Genomic DNA, 22,223 nt, shown 5'->3' with positions numbered 1-22,223 from the left:
ATTCTGAATTCCAAAAAAAAATGTTTGACCTTTCCAACTAAGCACTGAGCACGAAATTTCCTTGGAGGTGGTGCTCACCAAATTATTCTGCTTCTATTGCAATGAACTTGGCCTCCTGAATTACCCCTAAACATGTATACATTATCAAGGCTAGAACGCTCACAAGAAGCTTTTTGCTCTGGTATGAACCTTCATGGCATCTGCCAGGAACTGGCCTGTGACATCATCAAAACTTCATGAATGATGCTGTAAACCATGCCTAACTCCGAGCTAAAACGGAGACTGACTGACTCTCAAAATCATGGCCTCCAATTTGTGGCACACTTCCTCTGCATGTGCTTCGACAGGCTGTCCTGAACAAGGGTCACCTTCACTTGATTCCCTATCCCCTGTAAACTGCTTGGCCCATCAAACACCCATCGTGACACCTAGCTCCCACCACTGACACTTAGCTCAGAAAATTTTTCGTTTGAAGTAAACCTGGAATGAATGGGAATTAATGATGAACATGCTGATGATGATTATGATGACGACTGCGTTCTTAACCTATCACTACGGGGACTCAAACCATGCGGCTTAACGAATGCGAGGTAGACGCTGCACGCATACACGGCTCATCTCCCATGCCTGCGGATTTACTTATGCTGTAGCTTGGTGCTTAAGTTCCACAAAACTACAACACGCAGGCAAGCGCGCTGTTGCTAAAAGCACCAGCCGACAAAAGCTCCTTCCAGCCCGGCGCACAACCTTTCCAACGACCGCAGCCCAGCATGGAGGGTAAGGCATCGGCACCACAGAACCCATTCAACGTCCGCACAATACTCGTTACAGATGCGGGAGTGAGCGCTCACCACATAATAGCGTTGGCACGACAATGGCAGGCTGCGCCGAAACGACGCACTGAGACAAGGCCTGCGCAGCTCATACATAGCTACGACCACCGTGACGGCCGCTTCCGATCAGCGCGTGCCGCGACGTCACCACTAATTGGCCAGCCGAAGCCATTAGTCGCAATTTTCGCGTCTCTCCGGTCACACTTCTTCCCCGCGACCACACTTCTTTTTAACGACGGCGCATCGCCAACTTGACGCCCGAGGCACAAATGGTTGCCTTGTTAAGAAGCGCCCCCGATGCAAATGCTTACCAAATGCGTCGCGTTTACGCCTTTTCTATATATTTATTTTGCAAAACGGGAGACAGTCACGGCAGGCGGTCACTTGGAAGCAGAGTAGTCAACGATGTCCATTCGACCGAACGTCACGGAAAGCTTTCTTTACATTGTTTTTCTAAGGAATAAAATGAGAGAATAAAGGACGTTCGGAGGGCCACGCACAATCGAAGAAGCTCGGCGACAATGGCCGCAAAAAAGAAAAAAAAAAAACGAGAGGCGAGTGTTGCCGCCACACAGTCACGTCTGCCGCAGTCCCAACAGGGGGTCCAAAACAAAAGGCCGGCGCGACGACCTCGAGGAGGAGTCGAGGCATTCCTCGGGCGCCACGACATGCACGCTGCACCACGCGGCGACGAAAACGGCGAGACGAAACGAAAAAAAAAAAAAGGGGGCCAATGGTAAAGCAAAAGCTAAAAAGAAAGGCACGCGCGCCATACGAGAGCGGCTGCTACCAACGAACGACCGCGCACACACAAACGCTCCATCCCTTTCCACGCACTCGGTCTGCGCGGGGTGCCTCTCGTTATATCGCAGACAACCACGCTTCTTCTGTTCCTCCTCTCTTCTTTCTTTCATGATTCCACGAGGAGAGACAGATTCCATTCTGGCGCTGCAGCTGTCTTGGAGAATCTTTTGTCTATGGGGGGAAGGGAAGGGGAGGGGGGGCAACTAGTACATACCATTGGATAAGACGCGAGGCAAGGAGCCCCTCCGTACTCCGTGCCGGGGTCATTCCGCAAACGTAACCGTGACTCGCTAACGGCACCAACGCTCAGGAGATTCTCCACAGCCTTCGACTTGGGTCGCGGTTTACACAGCCGATAGAGGCGAAGGGCGTGCCCTCTGGATAAAGGCGACGGCCTCGCCCCAGGCGGAGGGGGGGGGGGAGTATACGGGAAACCTTGACATTTCGGCCGGATAATGCGTATGAGGCCTTTCGAAGCGTGCTGATGCAGCGAGACCACAAGAAGGGGACAAGGACAGTGAAATTAGTATTATCGGGCAGATGTGAAACTACTCACCACAAGACTACCTATCCACAGACACACACGCTCTAAGCTTCAGTTAAAACTGCCCGAAAAGGCCTAGACCGAGTAGAAAGCTCCTCACGGTCGTTACTCTTGAGGGGTTATATTCATATAGATTTGAATTGTCACACGGACATTCAGATTTCCGATGGTTAGGTCAGTACCCTGTCACGCACGCCGCGGCTAGCTGGCTATCAGTAGACTACATTCACTCAATGGAGAAAGTTCACTGAGTGTTGGGAAGCCAGGGCCGTGGTATGGCAGTGCGCCGTTGGATTAAGTAGTGCAGTTGTTAGTTTTGAACCACCGTTTGGCTGAGTGCTAAACGACGTCTGCCAGCGCACCGCTGTTCACTATAATCACCCACTTTGGCCAGTTACCTGCTTAAGTAGGTTTGTCCACTGCATGTAAGCACCCTCGAAAGCATGCATAAGAGTCACGAGAACGAGTCATGATGCGACCACGACGGTAAAGCGGCAGACCTCGATGATGATGATGCACCGCCCCCTCGCCTAAACTAGGTCAAAGCAGCGGTACCATTCGAGACCACCGTTTAGAAATAAACTTATACTTTCGTTTTTGTGAAACGGTTCCATCATTTTAATGGGCGATAGCACTTCCTTCAGCTCGCTTAGCTAGAAGTGGTTACCAGTAATTAACGTTCGCTTGTGCATTAATTATAGGCAATCAATGCTTTGGCTTAAATGAAGCCATGATACTCTAAATGACATTTTAGTGCACAGCAATACCACAATATTTCACCCTAAAATAGGTTCGTTTATGGGGGTTTAACGTCCCAAAGCTACTCAAGCTATGCGGGACGCCGTAGTGTAGGGCTCCGGAAATTTCGACCACCTGGGGTTCTTTAACGTGCACTGACATCGCACAGCGCACGGGCCTCCAGAATTTCGCCTCCGTCGAAAAAGAGGTGACTGACGCGTAGGAAATGTGTTCTGAATAATATGAGATAAAAGTAAACGACGAAAAAGGTTCGCCCGAATTTTCAAAAAATACAAACCGAAAGGTCCAACCTCAGACACATCACTTCTTCTGAGCTACTTTATGCCATTTTACTTTGGAATGATTATGCCCATGCCATCGGTTCCACCAGAAATCGAGCCATAGTTTGCGAACGATTGCGTAAACTTTGAGCTGTACTAAAGTGCATAATTCGGCGCTCTTTGCATTTTGTTGCCTTTTTTCCTTCTCATTTTTCATTTGTCACACTTGGTACTTTTGTTCCTGTTACGTAAGCCAAGTACTCAGTGCTATTGCACAAAGCCTATCAGATATTCTATATAAATATTTTCCCCTGTCATCGTATAGTCGCTTATCAGACAACCCCGCCACCTTCACCCGTTACTGAAGAGCTATCCACGGCTATCACCAACCACACTAGCCACTCATCAAACGCAGAACGCAATACGCTTTACACTCGGGTGCCGGCCTAGCCGGATGCGGACAAGCTGGTCGTAGCATTAGAGAGCAAGCACGCGACAAATCACCGGGAAGCACAGCAGGGACAAAGAAAAAGCTGTGCACGCAAAAACTACAGGTGAGTTCCATCCCGTGATCGCGCCAAGGAATTCACATGCTACCAGCAGAAAGGTTTTTCTCTTGAAGCAGAGTCGACAGCTACAGCGCCTTTTCTTGGATGGCATCGCAGAGCGAGGGTTAACGGAAAAGAATACAAAAAAAACAAGCAGTCATGCTCAAAAACACTACCCATACCACAAGCAGGTGCGATCAAGCCCCTATCTGAGCTAGTAGTTGAATATCCGGACATCGCGCTTACGGACAAGAAAATAGCTGAACGGATTAAAGGAAGAATGTACAGCCTCCTCGATATATTGCAGAAATGAAATTAGATGGAGATCCGACGGAAGCATTCCAGTGTGAGAAGAAAAATTCTACACGAACATAATTTATAAGCGTTCGTAGTGCAGCCCGCGATACCACCCCATAAACAGGACGTGAGTACGACCTTTCAGGTACAACGGCAGCGCAGCGACATCCACTCAGGCTCGATTAATTTACCCCTGGCAGCAAAATGCAGGGCAAGATCGGCTAGCTACGATTCAAGGGCAAATGAAACTAGCACAAGCGGGACAAAACGGAAATCTCAGCAAGTATTTCACGATAAAAAAAAAAAAAAAGGGCGCTCGCAGACGTCGTATCTCCCAAACGACCATGACGCAAGATCAGAACCTACGTAGCGTCGCGAAAGTAAAATAAGCCAGGGAACTCCATATTTAACTAGCCTCGATTTCCTACCTCTCAGTGACAAAAATGTGTGGCTGGCGAAACGGATGTGCGTATCAAGGAATTGTCATAAGAAGCGTCAGACCGGCATTTTCAGTTTTCATCGACATGGGAGCTGCTACAACCAGAGAAAGAAAGGACATGGACAGTCATCCAAATCAAATGCCAGATCAATTCATCGATATAATTCAGTGTCGCTATATCACCTCACCACTCTGCGTATGCCAACAACGCAGCATTGTGCGCTGTCACATGCAACGATCCTACTCATCGGGATGATTTCATATTCGCTTCAGAGCTCGAGAGTAAACCGCATGCCACCTAATAGCATGCATCAGCGCAGTCGCGAGCCGACAATGAACGAAAGCGCCATTGACGATTTGGCGGATTTTTGAGGATAAACAGACGCATTGCGGCGACGCAATCTGCGTGAGGATCGGATCACCAGACGAAGCAATTTACACCCTGAATGAAATACCATCGCAGAATTCTTTAGGGTTAACGTAAGACACCCGTCTCCGGCAGCACACCGGAAGACATCAGCGTCGAACGTACTGCGTAGTCTGGAAACACGAAAACTCACTACGTGAAGCACGGTTTCAGAATCTGACTAGAAAAATCATTACTCACCCGACGTATTTCTTTTGGGGCTGGCGAGCTGCGGATCATCCGCCATGTCAGATTACAGATCAGCTGCGCATGCGTGTAAACATTTCTCACGCGACCACACCTACACAACCAACTTTGACGAGAACGCACCACGCCGCGAGTTCTCGTTTTGACGTTGCTGTCAGCTGCAACCCAAGGCCCTTTGTTCAGAGGGCGCTGCAAACCAACCGCAATTTTTAGGACAAATAAAAAGTGGTACATTCTTTGCATTAACACAAGCTTTAAAACTAATGTGCTCACAGGTTTAAAGTAGCAAGTTTTTCCCGATTTATATTTTTATTAGCATCATAACTCTCATCATGCTCCCAAAAAGATTGTCAATAAACTTGAACAAACTGTACGCACACATGCTAACCTTGTGCCGCCACCTAACGACGACGAATACAAGCTTGTTGTTAGATGCTTGGATTATTCTAGTAACAGGCATTAGGCAATATTGCCGGGCTATTCACACAGGCTTGCTCCGAGGCCCTCGGAAAATTTTTTTGCCGTTGAATAACGTTAGCGCTAGTTGTAAAACGCGTTCTTCTCGACTGCAAATTAATCAAAAATTAAGGGTCATTAACGCAGTGATAATGCCGCATTACCAATGAATATAGCTTATTATATTATTAATTAGACTGAAGTTTTTATAGCACGTCGAGGCGATCGATGTGGATCTGGCAGTTCTCTGCTGCTTGGTCGCCATGCGCGGACATATGTTTTGGTTGTTATTGTTCTCGAATAACTGTACTTCTCAAGGATGATGTGCCCAACATTTCAGCTAAATGCATGGATTTACTGCTGATGAGGTTCGTTTTTACTCGATTTATATGTCTGAAATAGCGCCTGTAGTAGTCGAGTTTCACCGATACGTTCTCAAGCATGGATCTCTTCCGCTTTATTATTGTTGTTAGTTTTCTTGCGAGTTTATTACGGGAATTATTGAAATAATTCTTGCGCATGAGGTGCCTGCTTGTTTAGATGTAAAATAAAAATTTCACGCCTCTACGAGTAAACCACCGAATTCGCTCGCCAGAAGCTGTCTGCTATGTTTGCGACGGTTAAGACTGCTGAGAAGCAAAAGAAGGTCATAATAGAATGAAAATGAAAACGGTCGCGGCTTGAATTAAATTGCTTCTTTCCGTGAGCAGTGCTTATTACTAAAGACTGTCGGTGCTGTCGGGATCACCTCTCTGTGGTTCCGCACATGGTTCCGCATTGCGCTTGATCAGTCGCGCCACGGCCGGACAGACGTTACCGCACATACTGTACCGTACAACAGGATAACTGCGCTGCAATGGTGATCTCTCCTATTCAATAGCTATTGTTTGGTCATTTGTTGAAGCGGTCAGTGTCATTTGAATATCTGTATTACAAAGGCATTGGTGAAATGAGCTCAACTCCGATGCATGCGTAACGTTTTGCTGTCAGGTATATCGCATCGGAACGTGGCTTGTACAATGCTACGCGACCACTTGCATGCAGCTACGCATTTAGTGCCGCACTGCTGTTCTTTTGTGTAATGTTTACGTACGGGAAAACAAAAGTTTTAAGGTAAGAAACGTTGAAAAGGTCGATAGGATATTTAATGGATCTTTAGATCCCACCGCTGCAGCCGCCACCATAGCTCAGTGGTTAGAGCACTGGTCTCGTAAACCAGGGGTCGTGAGTTCGAACCTCACTGGTGGCTCAGCGTAGTGGGCTTTTTTTGTTTTTACTTGCGAGTGAGCTTCGCTTGTGTCTAATACGCATGGGGTGAGTTTTCCCAATTTGTGCTACGCTCATTTCATGCTGCTTTTGTGCAGATCGTCCACAGTTCAGTTTCTAAAGCGGCCATGATAGCCAATGCAAGCGCTCAGGCGTACTCCATGCGGAACATTTCGCTTCCGAGCCTTTTTGGAGACACAACTTGTGATGTTTGGAAACAGCCTCAGCATGTGCTATTTCAACTGGCAAACACCTGCTTCTGCATATCCTATCTAGCCCCAAATGGGCGGTACGGAATACTCTTTCTACATGCCCTTCTCATTCTAGGTGAGTTTTGAGAACCCTCTTTCACTATTATCTCTTTTGTAACAAAACAAATGACTTTAGCATGCAACGAAAGTACAAAAGCAGGAGGCACCTAATTAGAATTCGGCCATCCTTCTCTTAATTAATATATATGGATGCCCTGCTTGGAATGTCAGCACGCATGCAGTGTCAAAATTTCTCGATTCCTGTCAAGTCTGTTTTTAGTTTAGAGAACAAAGAAAAATCACTGGAGGGAAGATTGGATGAATACTTGCGGTTTGAAGTGGCAGTTGCTTCCATGAAAGCAAAACGAGCTCACTGATGACTGATGAGTGTTGAATGAGCTGGCATACCATCATGGTGAATGTATGCACATTTTCTGGCCCGCTGCTTGCATCATTTCTGTTTAATTTGTCCTCAGAAGCCATTTCAAAGCATTATTGTCTTTTTACTCATTATGCGGCCACCTCATGGAACAAATATTTTGAAGGCTTTTACAGCAGACAAAGCAAATTCATGGCTGTAAACAGGGCACACTTCATTCATTCATTTTATTTGCTCTTCACAACATGACGAACACATTGTGAAAGGGGCCAAGAATAAAAGCCGTTCCTTTACGGCTTGAAAAAAATCTTGGTCCCCCTGGCATTGACGGCAACGATGCAACACAATCCAGATACAAATGTACAGAACAAAATGTACAGAAATATACAGAAACAAACAAAATTATAACTTGCCATTTTTATGAATGATATGGCGACAAGCTCATGTCACGGTCGGGGAATAAAGACAGTTATAATGAAACAGTGGCGAAATATCTCTACAAGGTGTTTTGTTTATGAAATGCGTGGTGTGTATTAGGGACATGCAAATTAGTAAAACGACGCCTTCAGGTTCCAGAAATTTAGTTCTAAAATATCTGTTTCTACTTTAATATGTTCATTTAGTAATCGAGGCAGGTTATTCCTAAGACTCTGAAACCCATAGTTGGTACAGCACTTTGGCACTTTCCAACGGTCTGTTGTCCTCGTATTATAGGCCACGTTGCCTATTAATTCTAAGTTTGATATGTCCAAAAACAGCCTTTGATTTTCCTTGATGCTGAGTTTATATTCACGTAGGAGTTTATAATGATACATTTTAGTTATTGGAATGACCTTAAGATTTCTGAAGATAAGTTTACTTGAGTGAAACTTAGGCAAATTATTAATGATCCGTAAAACCTTTTTTTGCATCCTTAATGACTACCGAGGTTTTTGTCGGTCGTTGTGCCCCAGACTAAATGAGAATAGTTTATGTAGGAAGAAAATAAGGCATAATAAATGGCTAGTTTTGCAGACATTGGAAAGACATAATGATTTCGATTGAGTATACCTGTTATGGAACATAATTTCTGCAAGATATGGTTTACGTGGTCATTCCATTGCAACGTCTTGGAAAAGAAAACGCCCAATACCTTTATAATTTCGACCACCTCAATCTTTGTGCCTGTATATAGAAGATCGTAATCGGCAGATAGCTGCGTACCCTTGGGGTGAAAAATTACTGCTTTTGTTTTTTTTTTGTATTAATATTGAGTTGATTACTGTCTGTCCAAGCTTCCAACTTTTTTAAGGCTATGTTTCCTTTAACGCACGCGTCAGCACAAGAGGATGGAGGCACAAATATACTAGTGTCGTCTGCATATATAACAAACTTCAGGTCAGATGATATTTAATGTATAAATTAAAGAGTAAGGGACCAAGAATACTTCCTTGGGGTACGCCTGCGACTATTGCTTTCTGATTAGATATTAAATGGCTTACTTGGACAAATTGTTTCCTATGAGAGAGATAACTAATTAACATATTAAGTGCATGTCCTCGGATACCGTAGTGATGTAATTTATTAAAAAGAATAGAGAGATTAATGTTGTCAAAAGCTTGCGTAAAGTCAACAAAAATCCCCAGAACGTAGTTCTTATACTCGAAGTTTTGCAAAATGTATTCTTTTTGATCAAGAAGTGCCAGTTCTGTAGACCGATGTTTTTGGAAGCCATACTGTGATTTTGTGATTATATCATATTTGTGGCAGAAACGTGAAAGTTGTTTAAATAGGATTTTTTCCAGACCTTTAGAAAACACAGGCAATATTGATATGGGGTGGTAGTTCGAAACATCTCGGTTATCACCTTTTTTTTTGTATAGTGGAATCACTCGAGCCACTTGCATTTTTGTTGGATAAACTGCAGTTGAAAGGCAAAAATTATATATGTAGGTTAGTATGGGACTTATAACGTCAAGGACATATTTCACTGGACTAATTTGCACATCGTCAGCGTCGCAGCTACACGAATTTTTCAAATTTACAAACACAGAGCAAACTTCTTGAATGTCGGTTGGTTCTGAGAAAAAAGTATTATTGTTAGCTGTACCTTGTATTGTGTTGTTTCCTGAAGGGCGTGCAGTCACATTCTTTTTAACAAAGAACTCGTTAATAGCATTAACCATTGCGTCCCCTCTCAGCGTTTTTCCGTCATGTATAATCTCTACTACGGAATCTTTTTCCTGCCCATGTCCCATAAGAGCATTCATTTTACTCCATAATTCACTCATTCCACCTGAGCACATAGAAAAGTAACGAAAGTAGTAGGTGTCCCTGCACTTTTTCAGTTCTTTATTTAAAACATTACGGAAACGTTTAAAAGCTAGAAGGTCCGCCTCATTACGGGAATTCATAAATTTTTTGAAAAGTCTATCTTTTTCATGGATTTTTTTATGAAGTTCACGGGTCATCCAAGGTTTTTTATAATTTTTGTTTTTTACACGTTCTTTACGAATGAAATGCTTTTTATGGATACATAAGAAACGACCCATAAACGCTTCATGTGCAGCATTTGCATCAGCAATGTTCCGGATGCAGTCCCAGCTTGTAGTTTCTAACTCTGTACGGAAAGAGTCTAGTGATTTCTGTGAAATCAACTGAGAAAACATCGCAGGGCTCTCTGTTGTACTAAAGGGATTAGTGTCAACCTTACAACATATATTGCCATATGGTCACTAATGGAACAGGTAAGGATAGCTGTAGTGATGGAACCTATATCATAATTAGCTAGGAACAAATCTATAGTAGTTTCTGAAGTAGGTGTCAACCGAGTAGCCATATTTATAAGGTTTGAGCAGGCATTGCTACTAAGCAGATTTTAAAATTCAACTTTTCTGGAGGTATTACATGCCATGTCAATATTAAAATCACCGCCAATAATGACATTATAATGATTTTCATTCACGAATGTTACCATATTGTCAAGGAACTAAAAAAAATCACACACATTGCCATCTGGAGGACGGTAGCATGCTGCAATAACGATATCTTATGCCTGCACACACACAATTTCATAACTATCTGTAACAGCAGAAAAGTCTGCCAATGGACGGGCTTGTAAGGAGTTTTCTACAAAAAGAGATACGCCCCCACCACGGCGCTTGGTTCTATGAACATAAAATGTTTTCATGTTAGGAAGGTAAAACGCATCCGTTTCATGAGCTTGCCAGGTCTCAGTAAACATAAGTACATTGAAGCAATTCTGTATTCTATTATATAAGCACTCAAGTTCAGCAGTTTTGTTTTATAGAGACTGAACGTTTAAATGGGAACAACGCAGGAGAGTGTCACTATTTCCATATTCTTTGGTTAGCTCATCCAAAGATATGTATCCCAAATGCACCATTGAACTTGGAATTTAGACAGAACAAAGGCAACACAGCACAGACACAAGACTCAGGTGACCAGGTTTGAGAGATCACTTTCACATTTGATGACTACGGCGGAGTCAGATATAGGGTCTCATAAAAGAGGAGATAGCTCCATGGCTAGTTTATTGGTCTCATTAACATATATATGTTACTTCACTAGTTCTCAGTCTTCACATGGAATCATAAGCACCAATTTACAGAAATTTATAATGAAAAATAATTTTTTTACAGGGAAACGTGTGACATAACAGTTGCTTAATGCTTTCAGGCACCATTTTTTGTTTTGTTCGAAAACAATTATACTTCTGCCTAAACAGCATATTCAGACCTCAAGAAAGGCAAATTGTTAGTTTTCTAGTGCGAAAGCCCAGCGGGTAGGCTTTAGAAAGATATGCAAAATTCTGCAGAAAGTGTCGATGGTTAGAAATAGTTGCATCGAAATGCCTGGATTTGTCAAGTAAGCGCCTTTGGGATCATGGAATCACTTATGTTTTGAAAGTGCTCATTATGCTCGAAATTGAATGAAATCAATCAATGTTACTATTGGCGGCAAAATCTGTCTGCATAAAAATGGCAGATAGTGTGCTCCAGCTCACTGTTCAGTGAATTATTATTTACTGTGTTCACTGTATGGCACGAAAAACTGTGATTGCGAAGGATTAAAGTAATGCGGAATTTGAGTGCAAATTCTGCAAACTCTTAGGTGTGCGTGCATGTGTGCATGCTTGCATGCGTGTGTGCGTGCGTGAATTGCCTCTCTTTGTGAAACAAAATTCTTTTCAGTCATCTATTCATCTTCTTGCAATTTTTCTTTTTCTCTGCCAGGATTTCTACTTAATTCCACATGGGCATGGAATGTGATATGTGCTCCTGACATGTTCTCATGGAGTTTTAGTTTCATGATACTCAACATGGTTCAAACCATGTTCCTTCTGTACACCATGAGACAGGTCAAATTTCCCAGGGAGTTGGAAGACATATACGTCCTGATGTTTCAGCCTTTGCAGGTAAGACTAATATGCGTAGATTGCTCCATTTTCACTGATTTTGTAATGTAAGTCATTATGCTGCAAGTTTCAATGGATGTGCAGCCCTCCAAATTCTTAATAATATCTGGCTAGCGTCAACCGCTGACACAGTGACGCGGAGTGAACCAAGCCGAAAAGAGGGCAAGGGTTAGGGCGTATGCGCCGACTGCTGCAAGGGCAAGCTTCGTCTGCTGTTATGCCTGGTGCGAACAACCCCTGCCATTCATCACGACTGTGCAGCGGAACACCAAGCTGTTAAGCTTGCTTGATTTCACCTGGCCATCCCATACAGTGCGGAGCATTACTTTGAAACAAGCACGCAGTTGCAATGAATAGCGAGAATCTGAGGAAATAATTGCAGTTACAGTTGTTACGAATAGCAAATAATCACTACGCCTGTGCCCATGTTCTGTGCGATGTCACTGTGCGTAAAGAACTCCAGATGGTCCAGATTAATCCGCAGTCCTCCACTATGGCATGACTCGTAGCCCTTGTGTTGCTTCAGGACTTTATAACTATTTTAAAACTCACAATTTACTATGCTTATATGCTATGTTGCGTAACTCACGAAACCCAGCGAGAGCACATGTAAATGCTTTGTTTCTAAAACTCTCGTCTTTTACCTATTCCTTGATATACAATGTACGATCCAGGTGTTCACCCATGGTGCGACTGCTTCTGCACCTTTTCTTTTAACTGCCGGTAACCCCTATACAGAAGTGCGCAGGGGCTCCGAGTAGCGTTCCGAAGGATTTAGCAGCTTCCTACGCTCAATCCAGCACACAACCCAAAGAAAACTTGTCAACCTAGTTCTTATACGTTAACTTCCACTTGGGTTCTTGTCTGCTGGCTGATGTCTCATTAAACTTGCATTATTTTAATGACGAAAGCTATTCCTTCTAAAAGCACAACTCCAAGTGTAAAAATTACTGGCATTAATAATAATGACTGGTAAATGAACTGTTCATGCCGGCAAAAATACCAGGATAGACTCTAAGTGACTTTTGTATATACAGGATTGCCACATTAAATCACCAAAAACTTTGAGACCACTGCGGCGACCCGCATTGGAGCAATGCGAAAGCAAAACATCCACATACTAAATCAACGTCCGTGGCTGTTCTGACGTCCATGTACTATATCGATGTCCATGGCTATGTTGACATCTAAGCATATTTTTTTCGTGTTTTTTTGCATTTAATTAATTAACTAATTACACTTCATCAACCAAATTTTTTCCACGGCAACATTTTATCACACACTATCTGTCACAATCACACTTTCACACATTTACCTTCAGAGAACGACGTAATCGTGCGGACAAAATTTGTGGACACCTTTTGCTGCCGCGAGAGAGCCATATAATGCTTTCGCATTAAAAAAAGTCAGTAACTCATTCGTCGCAAATAATAATCACTGAACCGCAACTTGCATTTTCAAATGACCGCCAAAAAGGCCTGCCGAATTTTAGAAAAACGAAAACAAAGATGTCCTGCCCTTATGTATAATCTACTGCAATCAGTCAGTAACTGTGGTGTTCTGCTTTCGAAGGCAAGGCCACTGGTTTAAACTTGCAGTAGCCACATGCAATGGCAATTGTATACTCAGCTTTTGGGTCCAGCACTACAACTTGCCTTGCAGCTAACGGTGCACCTTGTGTATCGAACTTATTGATTAATTTCTGCTTATATATTTTGTTGATATAGTACTCTCTCACTCACCCGTAACATTGACTGCACACTCACTTTTGCACTGAGACTTATAGCCCGTATTTAATTTAGCAGGCATTGCTTTTCTTTGTACATCCCAGTCAAAAAAAACGATTGGAACCAATTGGATTTCCAATGGGTTCCAATTGGTTCCAATTGGACGAGTTCAGTTTCCAATTGGTTTCAATTGGAATGGTGTTCCAATTGGATGGTCCAAATGGACTATCCAATTGCACCATTTGGGTTTCCATGTGGTTCCAATTGGAATGGCGTTTAAATTGGATGGTCCAAATGGACTATCCAAATGGACCATTTGGGTTTCCAATTGGTGAGCCCAATTGGTCTTACCCATTGCATCCAGTTGGTCCGCCGAACTGCACCCAATTTATCCCATGAATGTTTGCATGTTTGACAAAAAAGGTAGAACTAATATGGTACTTAAAATAAGAGCTATCAGCAGCTTAGCCTAATAAATTGTACTCATCACCTACACCACCACTGGAGCTGAAATTAAATTAAATATCTGCGCTCAGTGGGCAAGCACCACCAGCCCCAGCATGAGAGCCTCATAAGTGGGGTATATAAGTTGGAGCAGAAGTGTGTTCTCTGGATGTACATATTGAGCTAATGTATGCTACTAGTGCCCGAATGTGCAGTCTTGCTTGTGTGTGATGCATGTGTCTGTTGGCTTTGATTTCCATAAAAGCATGTTAATTTCAATTCCGTAGAAAAATGTTGATTGGCACTAGGCAGAGTGTCTCCCCGCAGTCCTCATAAATCAGTTTTCCTTTTGCACATTACAATGTGTTAAGTTGTAGAAATATTCATCCAAGATCCTAGAGCATATTATTCAAACATTTAGCTACCTTTCTCAATGTAACATATTTTGTGAATATTTTCTGGGTCAAATAACTGCCTGGCCTAATGGGTCCAATTGGCTAGTCCAGTTGGATCCAGTTGGTCGGGGGCTAAAAACACAACTGGAACCAATTGGTTCTAATTCGGAACTTCAATGGGAAGCAATGGGAATGTCCATTTAGTTCCAACTGGAATGTCCAATTGGTTCAAATGGTTTTTTTTGACTGGGATGTGAATCTTTGGAAATAAATTAACGGCTGCAATTTCAGGTGAAAGTGAAAATGAAGGGTTATAAATTCTCGCACTCTTTGTCAGGTGCCGCGCCTGCTGTTCAAGAAATTGGTGAGCCTGGAGTATGCCCAGATATGTAACCTTCATGCTGGAGAAGCTTATGCCATGCAAAACTTGACAAAGACAGACCGTCTGGGTCTCCTGATCGCAGGAAAGTTAGTAATGCTTTTCTGTAATTTCACTTTGTTGTCATAGGTGAAGTAACTGTTTTCGATATTGTTGTTGAACATTTAAGTTTCATATCACCTTGCTTTTGTGCCATGGTGATCTGGCCACAGAAGAATCCCAGACAGAAGTCTGTGTCAGGTCTCCACAAATATATTTTTAATAGGATCCTCTCAGCCAGGCAGGAGACAGTGCACCGTCGGCATTCAGTCATGAAGCCACTGAATCTATTCTGCTCGCGCTTGCCAGGCGTGCTAGGCGTGTCGCCATCTTCTGCGGCCAGACTACCATTGCATGCTGATACTTCAAGATGCGTTTTTGCGAGCATTATGTATGGTTTCAATAGTGTGAACTATGCAAAATATGCGGCAAAGATTTGAAAACAAGGTAATGAAAAATTTTTTTTCTAAATGTCAACTTGTGCAGCTGCTGACATTATTATATTCGCACGCAAATTTCTGTTTCTTGCAAAATTAATGCATAGAATTTGCACTATGGTCATCAGTCATCATATCATCATGGTGCTCTTGCACTTTGCATGCTGCCACAGTCATGAGTTTCTATATTGAAACACATCTCCTGGTGCTAATAGGAGCAGCTCATAGAACTCACACAGAAGCATTAGTTCTGTCAGGATTGTCAGGTATATCTGTTGTAGTTAATTAAGGGCAAGTTGTAATGGAACTTTCAGATAATAAAGATAAGCTAGTTAAAAAAAGTTATCATTAGCTCCAAATATTGCCTGTCAATTTCTGTAATAAATAAGACATTGCATTTGTAACTTGAAGCTTAGACTACTTTGTATAGAACATAACATGTGCACTGTCACTCTGCGAAATTTGTATTCGGCTGTTTTCTTTCAAAGTCATGAACTTGAAGCGTTCTATATATGTTTCAGAGTCAGCGTATTGACAGACCATCATTTCTTACATTATATACACCCTCGTCAGTTCTTGGATTCTCCAGAATTTGAATCTACTCGATCTGGTGTCGGTGACAAATTCAAGGTAAGTTCATGTGAAACGCTGTTCCCTTATTTCTTGCAGGGATCGGATTATCTTTCATTTGCCTTTAGCTGGCCATCAGTAAAGGCATGTGATAGTCAACAAGGTAAATTTCATTGTTAGTAAGAGTTCTTGCAGTTTGCATCAAAACAGTTCAAATATAGATAAAAATTCACTATTGATTTATGATAAAATGAAGTGCTTTTGTCCTTTCTTAGAGTACTGAGGTAAATTCAACACATGCGTGAGGCTTATATAGGGTGCACACCCTGTGTGACTTTCATTGTTAATTAAGTCAACTATAGCCATAGGCATTGACTGCCAACGGGCTGGAGGGCTCCAGCAAACCCCCCCCCCCCCCACCCCCACCCGGAGATTGAGCGATGGGGTCAGGGGGCATCTTTCATCTGGTTTTCGACAAATCGAGTAAAGAACTAGTTGCCTAAATGTTGGAAGGACAGCACTGCTTTAATTTGCCACGGGTACGTAGATTTCTTTCCCACAAATAAATGAGAAGGTGACAACACTGTAAAAGATTTAGATTCAGTCTACGATCAAGGGATCTTATTGGCAACGAGAGCTTTCCAAACATCTCCTGCTACAAGTCATTGTGCGGAATAAAATGAATGGCCACTTGATAAGTGCAAATTTTTCTTTGGTGCACAATCTTTTCTAAGACTTCGAACCCTCCCTGAACACCCAACAAATAAATAAAATCATGCCTTGTCCCAAAGCATCAAGTATGAACGCCATGCATGCATGTCTGAGAGATCGTTTCCATGCCTCCATCGCGTCAAAATTTGCCTGAGGTCAACAATGAGACTAGCGTAGTTAAATTAGGTAGCACTTCTCCATGGGAATAAAGAGTTCGCCTGGAGAATAAATCTCAGTGGCATCGCAGACGATTTTATTTGGTGATCAACTGTGTGAAGAAACACATATTTGATTGTGCAGTAGCCTTTGTATAAAGTGAAGAACAGCGAACTTATCACAGTAAAATATGCCAGCTTTCTTCAAGCAGCCACAGCCTCTTAACTCAAATTATCCACTGTTGCTGCTTCATCATTACAACCTTTGCTGTATTGACTCCTGTTTTGGTCGTTTTGTTTCGTATCAAGGTTGGTAGTTTGTTTACATTTTTGAAAGATGATTAGTTTATAGCTGTCTTTAAATTTTTAATTGTTAGCCTATTGTGGAAATGTTTGTAGTATTCCCCAGTGGTTTTCCAAATCAGGAGTTTATTTGCAATTAGCCTGTTGTGGAAATATCTGTGTTGCCCATTTATTTCTCTCACTTTGGTTATGAGCGTTATGAATGTCTACCAACAGATTGCATATTTTTCAGTCTATTTTGGTCATTTATTTATTTAGTATCTTAAAAACCATGGGGTCATTCTCTTTACAATGGTCATTCGACTAGAGATGAATAAAACTGATGTTTACCTGAGCCACCCTGCCTGTATATATCTCTTGCCAAGAAGCATGTGTGATGTGTGGTATGGGGTGGAGGGAAGAGAGCAACGAATGAAAAACGTAGAGAGTGCTATTTGGGCCCCAGCTTTCCCCAGTAGAATGAAAGCTTGACGCTATGACTAAAGCTTTTTTCATGTTTTGATCGACTGGTAGATTTGATGCCTTATTCCTTAGCAACCACTGTGTAGCACTTGCTAAATGCCCTTTGTTCCTTCTTCAGGTGTCCATATTGGCTGTGACGCCATGTCGATACCTGTTCTGGCAGCGTTCTAATCTGGAGTACTTGCTCATCAAGGAACCTCAGCTTGCAACAGTTGTTTCGCTGCTGATTGCTAGGGATATCACGTCTAAGCTCTACGCCATGAACGAAAAGGCATGTACCGCTCACATGTCTCCTGAGCAGCACTGTCTTAACGAGCTTGTTGCTCATAATATACGATAATTGGAGTAATACTGTGTCGCTACCACTGTGTTAGAAACTAGCCCACTTGCCTGGCATTTTCACTATGAAATAAGGGTTACTCAACAAACATGTTTGCAATCCATGACTGCAGATTGTGACAGAAAAAGGCTCGCATCTGGATATCCGGCTTCCAAGTGTCACTGGATCAATGACATATCGTGGGCAGCTGACATCATCAAGCCAAGGGAACTCAATCACGTGTTCTCCCATGAATTTGCGCAAGTATAACGAAGGTGGGAGCTGCATTATAGTAGTTCGTGACTCTGACGGAGAAAAAATTTTGAACTGTTTTCATAAATCCACTGTGAAAATCTTTTCGAAAGCTAGCTGCTACTGAGGGTCGCAGGGGATGTGGAGGGAGCTGCAAGTCTTCTCATGCTGCCTGAAATGCTGTAGCATAGAACTTAGAAGCTGTACTCTTTTATGCTCTATGTGGTGCAACGATTGCAAAATATTAACCATCGGTAAAAAGCTGGCACAAATAGAGAAAATTAGGAAGTCGCATGACAAGAAAACAAAAAGGTTTGACTTCACCGGCATTCAAACTGGGGCACTATAAGTAAATTTTGTGGTACACATACCTCTGATAAAAATTTTAGTGCAGCACTAGTTATCATGTTTTAGACTAGGTTGCTCATTGATGTATTTGTGGAAGCAGAGAAAAAAATCGCTGTCATGCTCCTCTGAAAGTATCAGTCTTCGCAGAGCTCTTTTTGCCCTTGTACTTTTCTAATTTACGTGTAGCACTAGAAAAAATTCTCTTATCCCAGCGGGCACTGAAACTGCACTGGACATCCGCGGGACGTTACAAACGTCCCCAGGACGTCCCATGGAGTTTTGGTGTCTATTGGGATGCTTTGATCGCTTGTTCGTGCTCTCCTCAGTTTGCATTGGCTTTTGTCCTTTTTACTCGTTGTAAGCATTTGTATTGTAATGCACTGCTATGGATTAGTGTGTCGTTGAATTACGAATGTTGTGGCAGTGCTCTGCTTTCACCGTACGTCTCGTGAAAACAAAGAATATAAAAAGAGTATTCCTATTTTTGTTTCAGTGTACACAAGTCAGCAGACACTTGTACGAGAAACCAAGAAGAAGCTCAGGAGATCTCATAAATGGAGAGCAGCATCTGACTGAGAGTCATGCGTGTTTTGGCAACTTGTAATATTTATGTTTACCCTGTGAGAGACTAGTCCATTCACATGCACATGGGTAGAGATATGGTTCACAACGAATGGGAAAAAAAAAAACCTCGTACCAGAACAATTGCTGTGATTCTTTGTGATGTCACTATACTGTGGTATATTTGAAGCATTTAATCATAGGCATTAGTTTATGCTTCTGCTGCTCATTTCATTTGGCCTCGGAGCTAGTATGTAGCAGCTGTCCTCTTAAGGTGTGATTCACAGTACGAAGGCCTAGTCATTTTCCAGTTGTTTATTATTGCTTTTTTTGCATAATAAATATCTTGATGAACGCATGCCAAGGTGCATCTTTTCTGTGCATATTTCGAAAGAAGGAATATTGTTTGAAACTAATATGCCCTCTTGACCAAATCGAAATTTATACAAAGCTATACTGACACGTCTTTATATGAAGACCATTACAACTTGATTTCTTGGAGCCAGAAATGTAATGGTTATCTCAAGAAGAGTAATTTAACAGGTGAATGTTTTATTTACTGAATGATGCAAATCTTAGTGTGAAGCCTGTTTCACATGCAAGTGAAAACACTAAGTAATCCTGCCACCGCGGCGCAAAAATCTGTTTTGAGTCATCCCGGCTGCTTGAGAGACTCAAGCGGCGAGGTACCAAGAAGTTGAAAATTGTTCGCCATGATGCGCTGCTCAACCACTCAATTTGCTCAGTAGCTTGCATGTAACCTATTCTTAAATGTGTATTACTTAATTTGTTTGCTATTCACTCATCAGAGCTAAAAGGTATGACAAACTCTTCTCATTGTGTGCATGATTATGGTGGCCAATGTGTGTGTCTACAGTCTCATTTCAGATTTTAAGGTTTATGAATAGAATCTAAAACAACAGAGGCTTTGGTTTACATCACGGCATAACATAAAATCGAGAAAATTGCTAATCTGGCTTTTCCTCAGCAGGAGTGTATGCACTCTATTTTGTCATTGGCGAGCAACAAAACAGGAAAGACAGAATGAGGGAAATTAATTTTTTTTTTTTTAAGAAAGGAAATGGCGTAACTGTCTCACATATCTCAGTGGGCACCCAAACAGCACTGTAAGGGAAGGGATAAAGGAAGGAGTGAAAGAAGAAAGGGAAAAAGAAGCACCGTAGTGGAGGGCTCCAGAATAGTTTCTACCACCTGGAGATCTTTAACGTACACTGACATCTCGCAGCACACGGGCGCATTGTATGTTTTAGAGCTGCCTGGCCCTCATCACTAAAATGTGCTGTTTAACATGTGTGCTTTGCTTGTGGCTTACCAGTCCACAATGCAACAGATTTTAATAAGCTGCTTAAAGACCAGAAATAATTTCCTCAATGATGATGGGACGTGGAGTAGTTGCTACACACTTGAGAGGCATTTTAAAACAAGGTTATGTTGGCACGCTTGGAAGAATGCAGGCAAAAATATTTATTTTCATTGTACAGAACGCTATTTAACCATGTGAGGGGCAGCATTTGAATTGCCCTGCTTTTTGAAACCTCTAACCTCTACATAGCTTGGTGTGAATGTATTTGCAGGAAAAGAAGCTCATGGTAATAATGATTGTGAATTCCTTCAAGTACAACAAAGATGTGAACTATGTTATAGCAGTTCGTAGCATGACTGGGATTCAGATAGTGGCACTACATATGTGCATTGTCGCAGTAATATGGCAATCCCCAGTGCTGAGCCTGCATTCTAGTCGTAATTTGCTTGCTAGCAAAAGTTATCAGTGAAGGGCTACGATGACAAATGGCAGAATGACTTGCTTCAATGGCATCCATATATATGTATGAGCCTATGTACTGGAGAAGGAAAAACCACCAGTCTGTTATTTGTTAAGCAGATGGGAGAGAGCAGAAAAAGTATCTGTGTCAGCTTATGTTTTTCATTAATCAGCAAGCTGGCAACTGTTACCATACTGATGCCTTAATTACCTACTCGTTCATCTCTCGATGCATGCACATCCACCAACCCAACTAGAGTGGCCCAGGTGTTGCTTTCCTGTAGTCGACCCCTGAAACATAGCCTCATCTAACTATGCAAAAAGCCAATTTGTTGCCCCGTGCGCACAGCCTGGACAAAGCTTTGGTACACTTAAAGTTTTTATGTCTAAAATTCTACTTGCTGGTTAATGTATACCCACAAGAGACACTGGCAATTTCAGTACATGTTCAAGTGACAACTGCCACGTCGTAAAACGGTTATATCTGTCAATGTGCTCGAGAAGTCCAACGTCTCGGGAAGTCACGAGATGCATCGTAGTATATGTCAGCCGTGTTTAAGGACCACATAATTAAAAGGAGTGCACGCGCCCTAATGACTACGCATTTCTCCGTTCAGCCCTTTTCTGGACAACCAAGCAGAGGCGCTTGGTGCGTCGGTATCCTGCTCGAAGCTCTTGCCAAATCCCGACTATAGGTTATTTTTCAGTGGAATCTCTTTATTTCACATTTTCGGTTAATATAAACTGATGCTATGGTCCCATTAACGTCGCATCTACTCCAATGAGAGGAAGCTCGCGGTAATTCGAACGCATTAGCATATGCAGCGGCCAGCACTAGAACAGAATTTGTAGGCGACCTGCCCAGTCCGCCAGGCCGGCGAGGCCCAAGAGCGAGCGGCTGCGCGCCAGTAACCATAACTGGTCACGTGACTATATCATCGGCACACGGTTATCGAATTTCTTTCTCTGCGGCTAGCTCGTGGTGCTGCTAGTCTACCATGTGCACGCGCCGCTTGCCTTCGTTCGTAACTCTCTTGCCTCATAGTAATTTGCTACTCAACGCAAGTTGCCCTGTCACCTTCTCGGCAGATGGAAGAATCCGCAATGATGCTTGTCGCGCCACTCGTTTTTTGAGCGCCCTTTCCGCGCTGCGGCCGTGGCGTAACGGCGCCTCAGCGAGCAAACGGCTTCCTTTGGCGGCCGCGGGCGTACTGCGGCCGAGTGACACCGACCATAAAGTTATACTAAAACTCTATGGCACCGACGTGGTGCCGACGCGCGTCGAGGACAATTTGACCTGTGTTTCGGCCCCGTTTCAGTTCGAATAACAGATGCTCGATCGTACCGGACTTTGAAGACAACTAGCCGCAGCGATTGCATTCAAACAGCGCGCTGGCCACACTAAAACGGGCTGCTGTTTCTAGATGGCATCACATCCGCGTGCGTCGCTATTTCTGCATGCGATCTCGTGC

The 22,223-nt window shown here is 42.8% G+C and overlaps 2 protein-coding genes and 1 non-coding gene across 5 annotated transcripts in view; 2 read left to right on the top strand and 1 right to left on the bottom strand.

Annotated features, from left to right (window-relative positions):
- Nucleotides 1–5,231, bottom strand: part of LOC149359039 (uncharacterized) — a 91,619-nt gene extending 86,388 nt beyond the window's left edge. Inside the window, exon 1 of the mRNA XM_089571221.1 lies at nucleotides 5,092–5,231. Within this exon, the coding sequence (XP_089427347.1) occupies nucleotides 5,092–5,137 (46 nt within the window). The 5' untranslated portion in view covers nucleotides 5,138–5,231. The remainder of the gene's footprint in view (nucleotides 1–5,091) is intronic.
- Nucleotides 5,232–5,790: 559 nt separating this feature from the next.
- On the top strand, nucleotides 5,791–19,327 carry LOC149359037 (popeye domain-containing protein 3-like). 3 transcript variants are annotated; one of them, XM_089571218.1, is made up of 8 exons: nucleotides 5,791–5,921; nucleotides 6,918–7,146; nucleotides 11,685–11,866; nucleotides 14,770–14,900; nucleotides 15,809–15,917; nucleotides 17,607–17,759; nucleotides 17,941–18,082; nucleotides 18,901–19,327. In XM_089571218.1, the coding sequence occupies exons 1-8, from the start codon at nucleotides 5,898–5,900 to the stop codon at nucleotides 18,981–18,983; spliced, it is 1,053 nt and encodes a 350-aa protein (XP_089427344.1). In that variant the 5' UTR covers nucleotides 5,791–5,897; the 3' UTR covers nucleotides 18,984–19,327. The 3 variants fall into 3 exon arrangements, with proteins under 3 accessions (XP_089427344.1, XP_089427346.1, XP_089427345.1); XM_089571220.1 differs by having other exon boundaries at nucleotides 5,798–5,921; nucleotides 7,062–7,146; XM_089571219.1 differs by lacking the exon at nucleotides 5,791–5,921 and adding an exon at nucleotides 5,946–6,459.
- TRNAT-CGU (transfer RNA threonine (anticodon CGU)) lies at nucleotides 6,730–6,802 on the top strand. Its single transcript has one exon. It is a non-coding gene; the product is annotated as a tRNA-Thr (tRNA).
- Nucleotides 19,328–22,223: the final 2,896 nt, after the last annotated feature.

The sequence above is a fragment of the Amblyomma mixtum genome, chromosome 2 (genome assembly GCF_055824585.1).
Source record: "Amblyomma mixtum isolate Tamu chromosome 2, ASM5582458v1, whole genome shotgun sequence".
NCBI lineage: Eukaryota > Metazoa > Arthropoda > Arachnida > Ixodida > Ixodidae > Amblyomma > Amblyomma mixtum.
Note: the sequence above shows the minus strand (reverse complement) of the source record. Positions and strands in the feature narration are given on the sequence as shown.